The sequence below is a fragment of the Myodes glareolus genome, chromosome 11 (assembly GCF_982192425.1).
Source record: "Myodes glareolus chromosome 11, mMyoGla1.1, whole genome shotgun sequence".
NCBI lineage: Eukaryota > Metazoa > Chordata > Mammalia > Rodentia > Cricetidae > Myodes > Myodes glareolus.
In genome coordinates, this window is record NC_142036.1 from 35351967 (window position 1) to 35372858 (window position 20892).

The 20892-nt window shown below is 40.3% G+C and overlaps 1 protein-coding gene and 1 non-coding gene across 3 annotated transcripts in view; both read left to right on the top strand.

Annotated features, from left to right (window-relative positions):
* Positions 1–1330: 1330 nt before the first annotated feature.
* The window catches only part of Gtf2a1 (general transcription factor IIA subunit 1), a 33602-nt gene continuing 14040 nt past the window's right edge, over positions 1331–20892 (top strand). Inside the window, exons 1-5 of one of the 2 annotated variants that reach the window (XM_085697797.2) lie at positions 1331–1785; positions 4458–4559; positions 15678–15882; positions 17920–17987; positions 20198–20273. In XM_085697797.2, the coding sequence (XP_085553923.1) occupies positions 1756–1785; positions 4458–4559; positions 15678–15882; positions 17920–17987; positions 20198–20273 (481 nt within the window). In that variant the 5' untranslated portion in view covers positions 1331–1755. Of the gene's footprint in view, positions 1786–2934; positions 3052–4457; positions 4560–15677; positions 15883–17919; positions 17988–20197; positions 20274–20892 lie in introns of those variants that run through there. The other variant, XM_048449359.3, reaches the window with a different exon arrangement.
* Positions 17097–17239, top strand: LOC125410133 (small nucleolar RNA SNORA79). Its single transcript, XR_007234994.1, has one exon. It is a non-coding gene; the product is annotated as a small nucleolar RNA SNORA79 (small nucleolar RNA).

Sequence of the window (20892 nt, forward strand, 5' to 3'; positions counted from 1 at the left end):
CTCAGTATTCACAGCCTTCAGTCCTTTCTAATCCCTTCCCCGAAGTCCCAGGAGACGGGCTGTATCCTTTCTTTGCTCTGCTAGTCGATAGTCCATGTATCTGGCTTCACCGGCATAGAATGACGTCGTTTGCTTGGATTTGCTTTTTGAATATAAACTTCATACTTCCACATTACCTTTTATTTTTCCCCAATCCCTAGGACCAGGAAAAGTGGCACTGTAAATTCTGCCTACGGAACTGGAGTCTATTACTGATGAAATACTGATGCCATGGCAGGGTTTGCTTGGATGTCACAGGTCAAACTGCTAATAAATTACACTCCAAGATCCGGACACTCTGCCTGACCTCTTGTGAAAGGTCAGGCAAGTTGGTGAGTCAGGGGCATGGGTTTCAAATGTGTTAGTCACTATGCGCTGGCCAATGTGCAAATCACAGTACTTTGATAACACTACAAAACGAAAGCAATAAAATTATCGGGTAGTCCACATTCTAGTGGATGAGTTCGCCTTATTTTTCCGTCATCTCTACCATCCGAATCAGTCATTTAAAATACCAGAGATGGTAGTGCAGAATCTTGGGGGAGGGCGGATACTGTAGCCAAACCACTTTACAGCCTAAATCTGTAGAGGCAAACAGCTCCAAACGCCTTCAGGAGTTCTTAATTCTGGACTGTAGATAGAGTGAGCGCAAAAGCGTTCGTCTCCTTTAGACTTCAACACAATTTCGCGAGGTCTATCCTTGGCAAGAGGCGCGAACTTTCCCTTCCGCTTGACCTAAGCTCACGAATCAAAAGATGACTCCGCATTTAAAAACTGTCCCAAGCCCCAGCGCGCGGAGGCCGGTAGCCGGACCACGTGACGTGCCCGCCACCCTCAAGACAGCGGGGAGCCCCCTAAGCCCGCTCCGTCCCTCCAGAGAGGCCGGCGCCCACCCGAAGTCGGACGAGGTACCCTTGAACTCTGCGGGGGTGAAGGGGGTGGCACAACAACCAGCCTCCTCCAGTTCCATCTCCCGGCCGACTCCTCCCGCCACACCGGCCCGGATCGCTTCCGCTAGTCTGCCCAGCACGTGATCACGCGAGACTTGGGGTGTATATGTGTGTGTGTGGGGGGGGTAAAGGCGGCGTCGCGCCGTATTTACTCTAGTCCCCCCCCCGAGGCCCCGCCCACCCGGCCCCAGCCAGGGCGCGCTCGGCTCCGGCGCGCGTGCGCACGCGGCTCTCGCGGTGTCTTGCGCTCGGCCCCGCCCCCCACTGCCCCCGCCCTTTCCGCCCCTCCCTCCCTCCGCCCTGTCTCTCGGCGGCGGCGGCGGCGGCAGCTCGCGCAGCTTGTTGGCTCGCTATATAAAGGGGAGAAGCAGGCGGACCGGACGGCTGGAGCTGCAGCCGGTGGCGGCAGCGGCGGCGCTGGGAGCGGTGACCGGTGTTGGTTTCCCTCCGCGGCGCCGTGTGGGGAGCGGGCGACGCCCCCTAACCCCCCGAGGGGTCGTGGCTTATATTTTTTTTTTTCCAATTTTTTTTTTTTCTTTAAGGCGATTCTTGAGGCGCTGAGCCGCGGGAGAAGTGCCCCCCTCCTCCTGTTCTCCCGCCTCTCACTCCTTCGGGATCGGTTTTGTTGAGAAAAATCTGCCCACTCTTGCGGGTGACTTGGGTCACCCTCCGGGTCTGAGGGTTTTTTTCATTTCTTTTTCTTTCTTTCTTTCTTTCTTTTTTTTTTTTTAAATCTCGTTCCCTCTTGTTTGTGTTGTGTGTGGAAATGGCGAACTCGGCAAACACAAACACCGTGGTAAGGACGTGGTGCGGTGGCCGGCGGGGGCAGCGAAGGTTCCGGCGGCGGCAGGCAACGGCCGGGGCGGGCGGGGGCGGGCCCGGGCGAGGCGGCGCTCCCGACCCGGTCCCCCCCCCCCCTCCGCCCTCCACCGCCGCTGCCCGCCGCGGGCCTGGCCGGGCGGGGGGGCGCCGAGGGCTGGCGGGTGGAGGGCGGCGGGGCCGGGAGCGCCGCGGGGCGGGCCACGCAGGCCGTTGGGCCCTGGCTGCCGATCCCGGGGCGAGGACAGGCGGGCGGCGACCCCACGCGGGGGCCGGACCCGGCCAGCCCCCGAGCGGCCGCGGGTCGAGCCCCGCGCCTAGGGTGCCCGCTCGGACGCTGCCAAAGTCCGGCGTGCCTTCGGGGGCTCTCTGGAGGTGGTGCTTTGGAAAGCCTGCACTGGGGCCGATTTTGCTAATCCTCCGAAAAAAGGAAAAAAAAAAGACAAGAAAAAAAAATGAAGGTTTGAAAGCACTTATCTCGGTTCCTCCCCAGTGGGTAAAATGGCGAAGGGGAAGCAAAACCCCCGTGGTAACTTCGACTAGCAAAAGCACCAGGACAAACAAAGCCTTACAGTGAGTGGCCCAAGTGTCCCCGCATTCGCCTTGAAATTTGCCTACTTCTTCCCGCTGCTCCATTTTTTTGGTTCCTTGCGATCACGTAGGTTTGCAAAAAGCAGTCACATAAAAATAACCTTTTCCGTTGTCACCAAATGCAGTGTGATCACTAGGCCACCCCAACTCTTGATTTTTTTTAATTATAATAAAACACTTATTTTTCTTTTCTTTTTTTTGTTTCATTTTGTTTTCTTTTTTTCTTTCTTTTTTGCCCGGCCCCAAATGCCGCAGAGCAGCCCGCTGCCGCCCGACACCGTACCGTTGGCGACTCGGGTCGATCCATCATGGCTGCGGCCGCTTACCCTGCTTTTCAGTGCCTGCGCCTTGTGGTCCTCCTCCCTTTGGCTGCCCTGTTTATATAGAGCCATTGCCGCTCTCTAATATAGACTCTGCCAGGATGGGAAGGTGCTTTTCAGGCCTACGTCACCGCCTCTCCATTTAAACACCAGATCCGGCTTTAAATAGTGAGAGCTGCTGAGCGCGGGGCTGGGAGGTGCGTGCTCCCGAGGCGAGAGGCGCCCGCGTGCGGAGCTCAATTTATTTCTAGGTTCCTTTCACGCCGAAATTTCGCTTCCGAGCCGGGAGGCTGCTTTCACAGATCCGAGTGTGTTTTCCTGTAAAAGCTAGGGTATGCTGCCTTTGTTTGTAGTGGGAAGTAGGCCAGAATTACAGCATTGTTTTATTTTTTTCTTTATAGAATTTAATTTTTAAACCATTTTAGACCACATATGATTTTTTTGTCCCCTTGAACTTTTTTTTTAAACGTTCTCGGTTTAAAAAATATTGTACATTAAATGTTTCTCCCACAGAGGACTTGGGTTTGGTAGTGTTTTGTTCACCAGGTATTCAGGAAATGTTAGAAATACAGCGCCTAATGTTTTATCGTGTTTTCTTAATACAAACACACAAAATATGAAGTGACAGAAGTTTAGTCACCCGAGAGATCTTTCTGCCTACAATACATTGATATATGAGGTACTAAACTGAATTTTAAGCATTAAAGGTTAGGTGGTGGTTTTAATTGTATCAGTGGCTAACATGGGGTCCAGTGTAACAACCCACACAATTTACATAATATTGTGCCAGAAAATTAGTACTTTCTGAAAAGAACCTTCCAGTGAATCACTAGATAATGCTACACGAGGCCTCTAATTTACGGCTTTCAAAGTTTGGAATATTGCCTTTTGAAAGGACATATCTAAATGACTTTTTATACAGTAGAGACAAACCCTGGCCCAAGAGAAGGTTAGAATTTAAGCATTTCCCTTTTTCCCTTCAGCCATAGTGAAACCAGATTTGTACCTAAGTGTCTGAACCTCAGAAGATTTGGGGATAACTGATTTCTGAAACCTTAAAGCATCTGGTCTCCTGGAAATTTGTCCTACCAATTTAAAAGTACACGGCCAATGTACAGTTCAGTGGTGTAGCTTGAAGGACAAACTAGGGCAGGGGGACAATGGCATTTGTATGATCAAATTCTGATTAGATTGTGGTTATGATCAGGAGATGGCTAGTGAACTGAAAGTTCCCCAAAATTCAATAATTGGAAAGGTTGTGAGATAGGACAGGGGTTAAACCAAGCATGGATAGTAGGACCCAGATATCATAAATTATTAATTACGATGTTTGTTGTTTTGCTCACAAACAAGGAAATTATAGCTGGAATTTGTATGGGCTGCCTGTGCATAAAGAACTTTGGTTTATGAACTGCATTGCCTAGCCTTATGCCTCTATAAAATATGTAATTATTAAATCCAGTTTAATGAGGCCAAAATATATTTTTTGTTTGCTTGTTTTTGATTTGTTTTGCTTTTTGTTTTTGAGACAAGGTCTCTCTGTAGACTAGGTTGGAAATCTGAAATCCTCCTGTCTGCCTCCCGAGTGATAAGTCTAATTTAGGATTGCCATATCTTTAAAGGCACAATTTAAAGTAAATTTTAGACAGTTGGCCAAATGACTTGTATTTAAGAATTTCTTAAAGGCTGTTAAACTTTTGAAATCAGTCTTTTATTGAACCTTATTTTTCCTTTAAAGCCTAAATTATATAGATCTGTGATTGAAGATGTTATTAATGATGTACGAGACATCTTTCTGGATGATGGAGTGGATGAACAAGTCCTGATGGAACTAAAAACTGTGAGTTTGACTCTTTTTAAACAATATCACCCTCAAGAAAGCCCATTTCATTTGTCACCAAGAGGTAGCTTTTCCATAGTCTGAATGTTCGACGTTAAGGAGAGACGAAGAGACGTATTAGTCTAGTGAAGGGTGTTCGTTTTAAACCCCAGTTGTACCATCTCATCTCCCTCTGACTGCGGGCAGAGGACTTGTATTTCAACTTCTTTTCCTCAAAAACAGGAATTGGTAGCACAGACTTAACAGCTAGTTGTTCTCAGGATTAAATTCAGTAAATGTAGAGATACCCACCAGAATGCCCCAAAATAGCTTTTCTTCTTCACATGTAGTGTTTTATGATTCAATTACTTAACATCTCAGTAACAGCTTTAATGTTTTTGTAGTCTTACTATATTTCTGTTCTAAAAGTTGTTTGCTACAGGGATTGAACAAATCCTTACTATGATAAAAGAATTTAGGCACTAGAGTTAACTCCTTTATGTGTGCTCAGTGTTCCAGTTATTATATATTAAACATTGAGAGCTAGTTTTTATCTTAAATTTATGCAAATATACTTAGATTTTTAAAATGACGTTTATGTGGGAACTGAGAGATGGCCCAGTGATTGAGAGCTCTGACCGCTCTTCCCAGAGGAACTGGATTCAACTCCTGGTACCCACATGGTGACTCACAATAGTCTGTAACTACAGTCCCAGGAGGTGCTCACTTCTGACATTCGCAGGCATCAGCACACAATGTCTATTCATGCAGGCAAGACACATACATACGTAATAAAAATAAATTTTAAAACGATAGCATTTTTGTTTACATGGAACTCTGTAGTATTTTTATACTGGCTGGACTAAGTACCCAAGTTTGGAAATTTCATAGTTTATCATTCTTTAATTTTGAAGTTATATCTAGTGTGTTTGGGGAAATGACACATTAAGAGTGCTTGCTCTGAAATTAAGAGAACCTGAATTCAGATCTCCATCACCACATGCCTGTCACTCTAGTGCTTAGGGGATAGAGACGTCTGGATACCAGGAGCTCACTGAAGCTTGGAGCTCCAGGTTTTAATGAGACACCTGTCTCCAGGCAAAGGTGGAAAGTCATAGAGGAAAACTTAACATCCTTCTGTAGGCTCCACATGCATACCTACACAAGTTGTCCAGTGAGAAGCCGGCAGCTCAGCTCGCACTTGTGTGCACAGTACTTACTGACCCTTTCCTTTAGAGCCGCAGGCTTGCTTTAGGTGTATTTATTTTGTTGATGACTATTTTAAAGAGGACGTATACTCACTGTTTAGGGAAATGTGTTAACTTTCGAAAGATATGCATAATTTATTTTCGATGAATGTTGGAAGATCCATTCAAAATACAATATATATTAATAGATTTTACTCTAAATATGAAAAATTCATTGGTATAGGTTGAGATATATTGCTGAACTATTAAGAAATATTTTAAAATATCTTTTGATTTCTCAACTATGTAACTGTCAGGGAAAATTTTCTTTCTATTCTTGAACCAAAACAAGAGCAAAATGCAGAGGCAGATGGGGCATCTGGCTTCTTTTAAGTCCTTTCCACTACCTTTTTTGTTGTTGTTAATTCTGGAAAAATTGCTGTCATTTATATAAACATAGACCTAAATTTTTTTTTGAAGTTCTCAGTAATTTTGAAAAGAGATAGGTGGAGCAGAAACTGATTGCATAAAATTGTCTCCATGTTCCGTGCATGGTATATGCACCCTCATCATCCATTCACAATATAATAAAGAGATAAGGAACTTGAGATCACAAGATATTAGAACTATTGATTTAGAAATTGGAAGCAGTTCCTTTAGAGGTGTGTTGAAATTATCACAGCTAATAAATGTCTAGGGATATTAGCTGTGGTCTTCTCCATTCAGATGTGGAAGCTAGAATTTAGCACTCATTTAAAGTAAATCTGAGTTTTATTGTGGAGATGAAATATGTCTTAATATGTTAACGTTTAGAATATTCAGTAAGAATTTGTTGATGTGAGAAAGGAACAAATGTAAGTTTTAGTGAGGTGAGTAATATCTAGTGGGAGAGAAATGGAAATGTATTGATGCTTAAGGATGCTAGTGTTAGAGAACCTCCTCTGAAACAGGAGTTGGAACAGCGTAAAGCATCCACGTTACACGGAGAGTAAATGGAGAAGCTTAGCACGGTCCATAGTTTACTGGACTAAGTGCTTTGCTGTCCTCAGTGGTTGTTCTTACACTCTGTAACTTTATACAGACTTTGTGTAGAAGACATTTCTGTAGGCGTGGAAATGAGGTTTAAAGACTTTGATTTACGGTAGAGGTCAATTCAGGATCTTTATTAATTGCTCCTTTTGTAAGTTTACAGTCTTGACACTTCAATCTTCTGACTGGTCCCCATAACTATAAGACATTCTATTCAGAGAAACTGAGTTGTCTCGGAAAAATCAAGTATCCGCATTTACATGCTTCTTACATTTGAAAGAGACTCAATTTTTGATCTTCAGTTTCTACCATAATACCTGCCATGTGTGGCTGGCATTCAGTTAAATATTTAGTGAAGTGGTTAATAGCAGCTGTGGCTCCAGAATCTTTTTTTTTTTAATTTTTTTATGGTTTATTTATCTTTATTTTATGTGCATTGGTGTGAAGGTATCAGATCCCCTGGAACTGGATTTTCAGACAGTTGTGAGCTGCCATGTGGGTGCTGGGAATTGAACCCAGGTCCATGTAAAAGCAGTCAGTGCTCTTAACCGCTGAGCCATTTCTCCAGCCCTGGCTCCAGAATCTTAACAACGCTATTTTTATTAAGTGGGGCATACTCTTATATCTTGGGTTGTAATAAGAGTTAAAGCTGTTAGATCAGAATGAACTTAATTCTCTGTACTAAATTTCTTTAGGACCTCTTTAGAATTTTCAGATGTGCCCTAGTTTTCGCAATGTGTCCAGGGGACAGCTGTCTACAGTGATGGGAAGAAATGCTCTGTGTCTGTCTGTTGTCTACTGTGCGGTAGTCATTAGCCACATCTGACTGTTAGGCATTTGGAATGTGATTAGAGCAACCGAGGAATACATTTTTGTTAATTTTACTTAAATTTAAATCACTACATGTGGCTAGTGATTACCACAGTGAGCCGCACAGATTTTCTCATTAACAAGGTTAACAGTCATTGTATATTTTATGATTTATAATGGACTTTAATTTAACACTAGCCCTTCTCCCTTTCTAACTGTTTAACAGAGATTATCAAAAGGTTGCTAAGGCTATCAGATACAGTGGGAAATTAGATTATGACCTGAGATACATGGTGAGGATGCCTGTAATGTAAAGGTTAACTGGATACTGCAGGTAATGTCATGATTTAAAAAAAAAATTCAGCCCAGTTCTTGGGATGATTTCTTAAGTGTTAGGAGCTCACTTAGATGTGGGAACTAGGGAAGACATAAGATATTGTCGATAAACTTGTATTTAATGGGATTGTGGATCCCCTTAAACTGGGTGGTAAGAACACTAGAAATTCTCAAAGTGAGTAATAAGCGACTAAGAGGGGGAAGGTAGGAGAGTCTGCACAAATGTGAGGCCAACCTAGTCTGTTCAGTGGCAGGCCCCAGTCAGGGCTACATAGTGAGACTGTCTCAAAACAAACAAACAGAAATCTAAAGTAAATGATTAAAAACAATTTGTCAGACCTGCCCATATCTAAATAGTAAGTACAACTTGAAATATATACATTTTTGCTATCATTGCTGGAGATTAAATGCAGCACCTTGTGCATGTCAGGCTAGTGCTCTGCCACTAAGCCTCTGTGCTGATAAAATAGATTCCTCAGTTAGCGATGAGTCTGAAAATTCAGGTTCCAGGTGTCTCTTAGGGCCTCAGCTTTGGTGCTTCTGACATGTTGACATGATTGGTTAGTTGTTGCATGTAGGATCGTAGCAGATCCTTCTGCTCACTACATAGCACTTTGTAGTTATGTTCAGAAATGTCTTTATTGCTAGTCTCCCTAAGGAATTAGTAGCAAAATCACCCCAAACTGAGAACCACTTTCCTAAACATACGCTAATTGTACATAGATACTTGATACACTGATATAAATATCTAGAGTATACATTGAATAATTACCTACTTCCTGTCCTTTGACAATAGTAGGTAGTAGAAATGTGGACCTAGGTGTGCCTTGAGCTGAAAGCCCTCCTTTCACATTTCCACCATCTGTTAGCTAAGTGCCCTTGTCACGGGATGGTTAGAGTTCACTTTGAATCCCACTGTGAACTGCCCATTCTCCAGCAGCGTGCTGGGCTAGACATTTTAAACCACTCTTCTGTTTCCACAAAATATCTGGCTACTGGATAAAGTGTACAACTAATCATTTCAGAGCTTCCAAAAGCTGTTAGGGAACCCACTTTCCTAAACGAAATAGACAGTAGATGCAGTAACAGTGTGGTTAGATGAGAAGTGTGGATTAGAGCTAGCATTAGGGTGAGGCAAGTGAAGTGCCCAGGATACAATATTCAGAGACACTGAAATAGACTTCTGGATTTTAATTATCCTATTTTTGTCTTCTATTATTTGTTGATCTTGAATAACTTGCCTAACTTCTTCAGGTTCTTTTTCTCTAAAGGAGGTGATAATGTCTACATATGTACTTATATAGAACCAAATAAAGTTTAGTTATTAAACTGTCTCAGTAACACAAACACACAGTTTTACACCTCAGTCTTTTTGGGAACAGAAGTTAATGTTTTTCATTTCAATTTTAGATGCCTAGGCAAAAGCTGCTGAAGTATGGGTTTACCAGAATCAATAGTTACATGTGGGAAAGGGAGCGAATAATAATAAAGTGAAAGGCTCTTCCGTTTTCTAAGCAGAAGAAATGTTTACAATTTGGTATTCCTATTTTCAGCTTTACTAATACAGTTACTATTGCCAAAACAATGTTTTAACCACTGACAGTTAGAACCTGGAACTTCTTGATACAGTTAAAATTGTGTTGAAGTAAAATTAGAAGACTGGAGAGATGGCTCAGCAGTTAAGAGCACTTGCTGCCCTTATAGAGGACCTGGGTTCAGTTCTCAGTGGCTCACAGCCATCCATAACTCCCATTTTCCAGGGAATCCAGTGCCTTCTGTGGGTATCACACATGCATGCATGCAGGCAAAACAATTGTATGCATAAATCTTTTTTAAAAAATGAAGATAAGCATTGAATAAATTAAATTTTACTTGATGATATAAGCTTGGTGCTTAGTTGTAGGGTATTATTTTTATATTTGTTTAGTTATTCCTATTATGATTAAGTCCTGATTTTTTTTTTTTTTTTTTGAGACAGGGTTTCTGTGTAACAGTGTGTAACAGTCCTGACTGTCCTGGAACTTGCTTTGTAGACCAGGCTGGCCTCGAACTCACTGAAATCTGCCTGTCTCTGCCTTGCAAGTGCTGGAACTAAAGGCGTGTATACCACTACCACCTGGCTAAGTCCTGATTTTTGATTGATTAGCTCAGCTCCTGCAGAGCTTTTGGCAATATATGGGACCTTGTTCATGTGTCAAGACTAGCCAACACCTTTGACATTTAGTAGGCAAGAACTAGGAATGTTGCATTTCCCATGGGACCATGCTGAATGATACAGACATACTCTGTCTAAAATGCAGTAGCATGCTATATAGAAAATAGAAAACAGTTTATTTTTCCAATTTTGTTTGAATTTCATACTAAATGACTGGTAAATTCTTAGTTATCTGTTAGGTCCTTAGTAGAATAGTTTCTTCATGAAGGAGTTCATTCAAGAGTAAAATTGTTTCTAATATACACAGGAAGTAACTACCATACCCTCTCCCCCTTGTGGAGCCCTGGTTGGCCTTGAACTCACAGGTCCACCTGTGTCTGTTTCCCAAGTGCTGTGGGTTAAAAACACGTACCACCATGGGTAGCATAAGTGACTGCTTTTCTTTCAGGCTTTGGTACTTTGATGTTTCATTTTAGAAGACTGCAGATTAAAAGCAGTCTAGGGTTATTTCATTGGAAGTAGTTTAGTCTATAAAACTATAGTTCAAGTTGAGTATCAGCTAGTCTAGGGCAGACAGGCTGTACTGCCTAAGCTTCTGCTCTAGAGTCCGACTAAATGGCGTGGGTAGCAGCACGAGACCAAGCCGCTGTTCCTCAAAATAAGTGTACTAGTTTCCCCTTATCTATAGTCTTCTTTCTTAAAAATATATTTTACATGTGTGGGTATTTTACTTGCATGTATGTCTGCACCATGTGCTTGGTGCCTGTGAGGCAGGAAAGAGGGCATTGGATCCCTGAGAACTGGGTTTACAGACTATTGTGAGTTGCCATGGTGGGTGCTGTTAGTTGAACCTGGGTCCTCTGAACGAGCAGAAGTTCTTTTAACTAACTACTAATCCTTCTCTCCAACTCCTGTTGTTATTTTTTGAGGTTTTGGTTACCCTTGGTCAGCTTTATTAGAAAAATATTAAATGAAATATTCCAGAATGAGCAATTTGTGGGTTTTAAGTTGTGTGCATTCTGACTAGAGTGGTGAAATCTCCCCAGCCAGCTGCATAGCTGAGGTTGTGAGTCATTCCTCTGTCCAGCTTATTCATTCTGCATATGCAGCTCATCCATTAATCACTTCATGTCCACCCAGTTGTCAGACTCCCTGCTGCAATGCCGTAGTGTTTATGTTCAGGTAACCTTACGTAGAGCTGTTCCATCAAAGTATCTGTATGCTTCACTATCTTAACATGTAGGCACTGTATTTCACTGGCCGAAACAGCTTTATTCGTTAACCAATAAAAGCAAAACATAGACAGAAGGACTTCCCACACCAACCCACAAGAAGACTGCAGTTTATTTGGTAAGGTGCTTGAGAAAGAGATCAGTCACATAGGATTTATCACAGGAGATCCTTATAGTTATATTTCACTAATTTTATTTGCACTGTATATAATTTGCAAATCAAGCTTTATCATGGGTTTGTATGTATGTAGGGAAAAGTATCATATTTGAGTCGAGTATAGTTTTAGACTTCCAGTTGGAACATGAACTATTTTCTCAACTATAAGGGTGAATATATTATAGGCTACATATACTACATTATATACAATATTGCATATTGTATAACCTACAGATTATGATTTACTGTGGTTAAATTATGCAGAAGATGTGTTTGTAATCTTCAGAGAACTAATCCTGTTAACATGGCAGAAAATATAACAAAATACAGAAGCTATTTTTTATGCTGCATTTCCCTTTCATTTTGGTTTTCATACAAAATTCACCATTGACTTTTTAATGATCCACTAATGGGTTTCAGTCCTCAATTTGAAAAGCATTGGTTTCGATTTCAACTACTTTCACTGGGAAACATTACAGAATAACGTGGTCAGTTCTTGCGGCTCACGTCTAAACCTGCTGATAGTGGAGGTCTGGGATCACTCCTCAGAATTACTTACTGTTCTGCAGCTGCTGTCTCTTCCCCTCCGCCCTACTTTCTTCTTTTTTCTTTATTTTCTTGTTCTGAATTTGTGGTTCTCATTTCATGCTAACTGGGCAAGCACTCTTAACCACTGAAGTACACTTTCAACCTCAGTTATGATTTTTGATTGATAGGCTCTTGATATGGGAAAGTAGGGGAGTTGAACATACACTCAGCTGTTTTGTGATATTTGACTCTTTTGGCTTTTGGGGGGCTACCACCCAGTTCCCAAATAAAAATAAATCATACATGGATTCTTGTCCTGAGGAATGCCTGGTCTTATCTTACATTGGCTTTTTCTTGCCAGTTCTTCTTTTCTTTCTTTCTTTTTTTAAGTTACAATTATCTGGCCAATGTCTTAGTGTCTTAGGCTTCTTGCTGGCTAGTTCTAACTATAAATTAACCCATGTCTTTTAGTTTACATTTTACCATGAGACTCATGACTTGTTACCTCATATCTTGCTTTTCCGGCTTGTCAGCTTTTCTTAACCCATCTACCAAAAATTTCGGGGTTTTTATCTTTCTCTGTTTCTGTATGTCTTTCTTTACTTCTTTTTCTGTGGCTTGCTGTGTAGCTGGGTGGCTGACGCCTGATGTTCTCCTCTCTGTTTCCTTGTTCCTCTCTTCCTGATTCTCCTTCTGTTTATTCTCTCTGCCTGCCAGCCCCGCCTATCCTTGCTCCTGCCTTGCTATCCTGTTCAAGTCTTTATTAGACAATTAAGTGTTAGACAGGCAAAGAATCACAGCTTCACAGAGTTACAAGCAGCATAAACAAAAGTCACACTCCTTAAAATAATATTCCCCAACAGAAAAATAGTATTCCCCAAAACTCAATTGCATATTACATGTAGAAATATTTCTGTTTATCAGAGGCTTCATTGGAATGATGTGTTCTCATTCCAGTGGGTAGACCACTTGATAGTAATAAAAATGAAACATGAATTTAGAAAGGTGTGAGGGGGGACTAGACTCTGAGTTCTGTTCCTAGACCCCACTTCAGGGGCCTCCAAACCCCTTGTAACTCCAGTTCCAGGGGATGTAGCCCTCTTTTGGTTAGGGAGAGCAGCTGTAAGCATGTGGCATATATTCACACAATATAATTCACATACAAATAATAAGATAAATCTTTTTTTTTAAAGTATGATAGGTTGGGGTTTTGGACTGGTCAGTGTTAGAACATGTTCTTTAAGAACTAGGTTGGTCTCCCCTTCTGAGGAGTGGATGGGAGGTAGGATAGGGAGAGGTAGTAGGGTGGAAGAATGGGGGGAGAGAGAACTGGGGCTGGTATGTAAAATGAAAAAAATTAAATTAAAAATAAACAAAAAGAACTAGGTTGGATCCTCGTCCTCATCTCAATTAGAAAATTGTGGTGCAAAGAACCTTTTTTTCCCCCTCGAGATAAGATCTCACTATGTAACTGTAGCTGTCCTGGAACTTATTATGTAGACCAGGCTGGCCTCGAAGGCATGTGCCTCTACACCTGGCTTAAAAACCTTAAAAACCATTTTCTTAAACATCAATTGCTCTTTTACTTCACATTTTGATTTTTTTAGAAAAAAAATTATGCATGCACATATATGTATTGGATATGAACCACCATGTACATGTGGAAGTCATAACTTGTGGGAGTTGATTTTCTCGTCTACTGTGTGGGCCTCAGGAATCAAACCCATTATCATTTTAGTGACAGGTGCCTTAACCCCCGAACCATCTCAACAACCCCTTCACCTTGATTTTGACTCATATGAAACTAGGTTTTGAGTTTGAAAAAGAGGAAAACAGGAGGTTCAGGTGACTAGTATATTTGAGAAACTTATATAGTACACTCATGTCTTACTTGTCATGCAGGTACCTGTTTTGACCTGCTTTTATCCCACTTTGCGGAGATCAGCCAGACACAATTTGGACCCTTAGGAAGTAGTACTTCATTGCTACAGGAAGAAACCACTTGTTTTTAGTGTGGGGTTTGTAGAAGCCTCTATTACTGGCTAGAAGTTTAGGAGTAATGTAAATCAATTTTCCTTTAATTTTAGGTGAGGAAAGTGTCTAAGAATGTTACATGATTGAGTCATAGTAGTAGACAAACCAGGATTAACTGGTTCTCCACCTTGTGATGTAATGCTGTTACATATTTAAAACCACTGCTACAGTAGTGATAACAGCAGTATTCAGTGGTCACTGGCCCTAACTCTGATATCTATGAATAGAATTTAGTATCTTTTTAAGTATTTAAGTATTGGGCTTCCTAGAGAAATAGTTTTACTGTAAATCTGACTTTACTTCATTCTTTCAGTACACTATTGGAAGGATGCTGGAATTGTCACTAGCATGTAGTCATCTGAGAGGATCTTGGAGAAGCCTGTGAATTAGCAGTATCCCAAGAGCAGTTCCTGGCGTTAAAAGCAGTATGTGTAGACGTGCAAGTGTGAAAATGACCAAATTGTTTCATTTGCATTTTAGAGGCTCATTTGGGAGTAAGGCTCTAAATTAAACATTAAGCATAACAGAAAGCAAATATGTTAGTGAAATAGTTGGAAATGTTTTCATTTCTTCTTTCTTGGGCGGCTTTCCTTCCTCCTCCCATTATAGAATTTACCCTGCAGTGAAATGAGGAGATACAGATTGGGTATCCCTAATCTGAAAGGTGTCACCTGCCCAGCAATATTTTCTTTTCACTTTTTTCAGATTTTTAAATACTTGCATATAATATGCAGTAAAGTTCACTTACGTTTTATATATATACCTTGTATACATTGCTAGAAACTAATTTTACACACTATTTTAAATTTTATGCTTAGAGTAAAATTTTATCAGGTGGAATTTTCGACTGGTGGTGTCATGTCAGAAGTACAGATTGTGGAATATTGCAGAATTTGAAATTTTAGGTTATGTATGTTTTGTCTATAGAAATGACTAAGTAGGAAGTGATTGTCAATCTTTGGCATATTGCTAGAAAGGAAATTTCAAGAGGTGTAGAGGATTGCAATGGCCATTGAGGCCTCAATTTCTTTTCCTTATAAGATTAGACAATGGAAGTTGTCTATCTTAATTTAGAATGCCTCTACTTCTCATTCTACTGAAGGAGAGATGACTGTTGACTGCTATCTAAGGGATAGAAAATTTGGGATGTTTGTTTGTTTGTTTTTTGGTTTGTTTTTTTGAGACAGGGTTTCCCTGTGTAGTCCTGCAGTCCTGGAACTCAGCTCTGTAGACCAGGCTGGCCTGGAACTCAGAGAGATCTCTCTGTCTCTGCCTCCTGAGTGCTGGGATTAGAGGTGTGCGCCACCACCACCTGATGAGATAGAAAATACATATTGAGCAAAGTTCTATAAAAGTAATTTAATAAAGGTTTTGAAATGAAAAGAGAAGCTGTGATTTTTAAGGTATTGGTTCTTGGTTAAGCAACTCCTGCCAATTAAGGCATTACTATAGAACGTTTCTTGGAATGTAAAAAATAAATTCATTATTAAAGATGAAGTTTGATAACGGTTTATTTTCCTTATATAAAACTTGTATAAGAATTGCATGCTATTTTTTACGATTGTATCATTTCTTAAAATGGAATAAAGTTATAAACATCTAATAAATGTTTTTCCCATATGTCAAGAGTTCTTTGACTCACTGAGAAGCCTTTACTGTTCTTTGTCTTAGTTGTGGGAGAATAAATTAATGCAGTCTAGGGCAGTAGATGGATTTCATTCAGAAGAGCAGCAGCTTTTGTTGCAAGTTCAGCAGCAACATCAACCCCAACAGCAGCAGCATCACCACCACCACCACCACCAGCAAGCGCAACCTCAGCAAACGGTACCTCAGCAAGCACAGACCCAACAGGTCCTTATTCCTGCATCACAGCAAGGTGAGAAGAGCTAGATTGGTCTCTGTCATGGCTTACAAGCTACACTTGTCTTTGGAAAGTATTCTTCTGACTCTTGGGTTTCTTGTATCATGCTTTTAAATAAATACTTGGTTGGGGGGAAATTCTACACTGATTGTTCTTTTCCGTCCTCTCTATTGACTGAGTTTGTGCTTGAAAGTATTTGTTTAAGGGAAAAAAAAAGGATTCTGATCTATAGAGGCTTATTTCTGAAGGGTTTCATTATGTTCTATAAGATACACACACACACACACACACACACACACAGTTTCTTTATGAAACATGTTCTTTCACAGATAGGTTCGTTTTATTTTATCCATGTATATTAGAGAAATTTCGTAACTTTGATAGTCTGGAAGTTTAGTCTAATTTAAGTAGAAAATTTAGCCTAATTTTAATGCTTGGTTTAAAGAAAAAACTCATTTATAGACTTCATAGGTTTTTACAGTATACAAATCATTTTATAGGTTCTGTTTGTTAATCTTTTACTGGGATGTTGTAGAATAGCTATTAGCTATATTTCACAGTGGAAGAAAAATCTGGGTCTTGGAAAGAATCTTGCCAGGTTGTGGTGGCACATGCCTTTAATCCCAGCACTCGGGAGGTAGAGGCAGGCAGATCTCTGAGTTCAAGGCCAGCCTAATCTATAGAATAAGTTCCAGGACAGCCAGGCCTACATTGAGGAACTATCTTGAAAAATCCAGGGAAAAAGAAAGCATTTGATTCATCATATAAAACTTTTTTGTTTTAAATATGACAAAAATCTATCCAGTTACAAAATTTCCTCAATATTGTAGTTAGATGAATCTTGACTGGGAAAGGAAACAGGATACATGAAAGCTTGGCTTAGGATGGTAACTGTTTGGTGACTCATTTGTTTCATCTCGTATGTGAAATACGAAACAAGTAGTGATATGTAGTAGAAAAGTCTATGTGATCTGGTTTATTGTTTATAGCTAAGAGATTTTGATTATCTTTTTTTAATTTAAAATTTACTTAGTTTAGTGTTTGTGGAGGAGTGGTAGACATGTTGAAGTCAGGACAGCTTGCATCTGTCTGTTCTCTCCTACCATGTGAGTTCTAAGGGTGGAGCTCTGTTCTTTAGGCTTGGCAGCAAGCGCCTTTGCCCACTGAGCTACCTCAGCAGCTCTTACCTGTGTTAAGTCTGTACCACATAATCTCATCCTTTTCATCTTTGATGACTGTTCCTCCTATTGCCTTTAGGCATGGCACTAGGATTTTAGGTCATCATAAATTAAAATTGATTTTTTTCACTCAGAGAGTATCAAGATAATGGGATTATCTGTGTATTCTCTGAAATTTGCGGGATCAAACAATTATTTGCATTTTTTAACTGACATTGCCATTGTTTCTGAATTGTGTGTGATGTATGTGTGCACATGCAGATGTAGGTGCCCATGGACATGGTGCATGCATGGAGTCGGAAGACAAGTTGGGGTGTTTGGGACGGCCGAGGTCATCACCCTCTGCTCCGTCTGCTGCATGGAGCAGTGCTGCTGCGCTCGTGCTCTGGGGACTCAGACTCCGGCCCTCATTCTGGGACAGCAAGCACTTACACATTTGATTTGTACTTTTTAAATAGTTAGTTAAAATGCCTCAATTGTGTAGTTCTCGAGTTGGTAAAAAGGATGTTACAGGGTTTTGTTTTTTGGTTTGTTTGTTTTTGGACAGCGTCTCACTGTGTAGACCAAACTGGCCTTGAACTCAGAGATCTGCTTGCCTGATTCCTGAGTGTTAGAATTAAAGGCATACGCTACCATGCCTGCCCTGGTATTATCATTTTAATGTTTTTCGGTATAAAATGAATATACCCCAGCTCTTGATTTCCATAGAAAAATTTAAAAACTTCTGAAAGGAAAAATAGTTTGAGAATATTCTAATGTAGGATTATAAATATGAAAAGAGTGACGTCTCTGTTGTTTTGTAACATTGCTGTGAGTGTGAAGTACCCTTGTGGTTCCTTGTTTGCAAATATCTTTTCTTCCTTTGTATCTTTAGCTACAGCACCACAAGTTATTGTTCCTGATTCTAAGTTGATACAGCATATGAATGCATCAAGTATTACGGTAAGACTTGAACATGGTGCTTACATTGGCTTTAGTTATTTAATTTAAAATTGCAATTATTTGTGTGTATTGTATTTAACAGTTTTAGAGTTATGGAAGATTTGAGCAGAATAGCTTAATCTTAAACATTAAAGTTCATAAAATTATGTAATTTTTTTCTTAAAAAATACCAAAATACTTTGTGGTTGATATGTTATTGTAACTGTAGGGAATCAGTCAAACATATGCTGGCACCCATAGTTCTGTTTCAGAAATCAGTTAAGTTTAAGAGTATATTTTCTAAAATGCTAAGATTTATAAACTTGCTGAAAATTAACTGTTCTGGACAATTCAAGGTAGCTATTTCTTTTTTAATTTATTAGTCATTTGAGAATTTCATATGATATATTTTAATCATATTCACCCTCTACTCCAATTCTTCCCAGATCTATCCCTTCTTTTCTACCTACCCTTAAGCACATAAGAAGCAGGTCAGAGGCTAGTCACATGACTCCTTGTGTACAGTCTTGCTAATTCCTACTTAGACAATATTTACAGTGCTGCACAACACTAGCTATTACAATTTTTATTTTTACTTATTTGTATTTTTTTAAAAAATTCTTTGTGTATGGTTGCTTGCCTGCATGTGTATTTGTGAACCACATGTATGCCTGGTGCTTACCTATAAAGCCCAAATGAGGTTGGCAGATTCCTTGAAGCTGGAGTTACAGATGATAGTAATCTGCCATGGGTGTGTGCTGGGAATAGAACCTAGGTCCTCTGCAAGAGCAATGAGTGCCCTTAACCACTGAGCCTTCTCTCCTGCTTTTGAATTGCACAAAGTCATTTTGATCTCTATGGCATTAGTTTCTCCACAGCATTTATTTATTTCCCTAAGCTTAATCCAGATGTGAGTTTTCTAAAAATTTATAGGTTGAACAGAGTATGTAGCGGTTGATGTCTTAGGGAGTATGTAAGCATAACGGAATGAAACCCTACCTAAATGTAGTTACGGTTAGATGCATAAAAATACTTAAAGTACAAAACGAAGCTAAAAAAGTTGGAAACCTCTTGGGGCAAGCAAGAGAAATGACATCTTTGGAAGAAATAAATGGAGTAATTTTGCCTGGTGCAGTCAAAACTCAAGTCTCATTGGGGCCATCATTTTTGTAATTCCATTTCTCAGGAGATTGAGGCAAGAGAAGCATCATTTTCAGGCCAGCCTGGACTATGCATTGAGACCCTGTCTTAAAAAAAAAAAAAAAGAAGACTAAAGGGCTAGAGAGATGACTCAGTGGTTAAGAGCACTTGCTGCTCTTCCAGAGGTCACAGGTTCAATTCTCAGCATCAACATGTTGAAGACCAATCTGTCTGAGTAATGAGTTACGGGCTAGAGAGGATTACATATGACTATTCTCAGAAAAGGGAAAAAACCCACAGGCTGCTAAAATATGAAATTATATTCAGGATGTGCATTAGTACATGTAGGAAAAATATCATCCATATACCTTGGAGTTCACATATACAGGTTAGATGATAGGGTGTGTGTGTGTACACGTACACGTGTGTGTGTGTGTGTACACGTACACGTGTGTGTCCGTGTGTGTACTAAATCTGGGGGAAATAGCTGAAGTTTAAGATAGTTCTGGCTCCAAGCTTTTGGAATAAGAAACACTCAGCTTAATACATATTTTACCTAGACTATTGTGTCATTGTGTTCATTTTTAGATAATGTGGCATCTTAGAATTGCCAGTTACAGAAACAAAGGAATTCTTTAGATTGTTTTGTAGGGAGACATGTTGATTCTGGTAGAAATGTACAAAATGAAGAAACAAGAATGGTTTGACTTTGACCTTTAGTATATTATTACTGAAGCAGGAAATTGGATGTAAAAAAGTGAGAGTGTGGCAGTCATGGAATGGTGTCTAATCTGTGGACAGCATGGCTGCTAGTGCATGCATTTCTAAAAACATACGGTTAGGCCGAAGCTGTGACAACTGAATCAGGTACACGTCCCTGTGAGGTTGCTTAGAGTAAATTCTCTAGGGGAAGCGAACAATCAGACCTGTAATTTCCTGTGGTACTTGAGAAGGTTGTTTCGTGTGCCACACGGAGCTTCAGTGGTGTTTCAGTCCGTTCTCCCATGCACTGTAAAGTCTGCTGCACATGAGCTACGGTCTCATTAGGTTCACGTACAGATGCGATTTCCCCTTGGTTTTTGTTATTCCAGAGTGCTGCTGCTACGGCTGCCACCTTGGCACTCCCTGCAGGCGTGACTCCTGTTCAACAGATATTCACGAATTCAGGTAATTAGAACAAAGGAAGCAGGTTTAAATATTGTTCTGAAATTAACACCAAGTAGCTCTTAGTGTTTTATTGTTGCTGAAGGGAGACAATACTGACAATTGTTTTTAGCTTTTGTTAAAAAAGGGCTTTAAAATAGAGAATTGTAATCTTTGTTGAGGATACAGTTGAAAAAAAATGAGAATTGTAGCCAGTGTGGTAGCACACATACCAGCAGCTGGGAGTTGGAGGGAGGGATCAGAACTTCAGTGTCAGCCTTGAGTGCATAGTGAGTGGGAGCCCAGCTGAAACCCTGATTCAGAAAAAAAAAAAAAATTAAAATGGGAACGATGGATCTTTTGTTCTGTGAATGAGAACTCTGCCGAAGAAGTGGGATTGTTTAGAAATGATTATTTACTGAGGCTTTTTTAAAAAACTAAGCATCTGTTTTGCCAAATAAGCTAAATGAAATGTGTGAATTAATTTGTAATAACCAAGTTAAATTACACAGACTGGAAGAGCCAATTCATAGTGTATTTTTAGACATATTGTCTCTGCATTAATGTCAAATGCATATTTTTCATCTTATCTTTGGAAGACTTACACAGACTACTATATGGACTGATGTGTATCATTTTTATT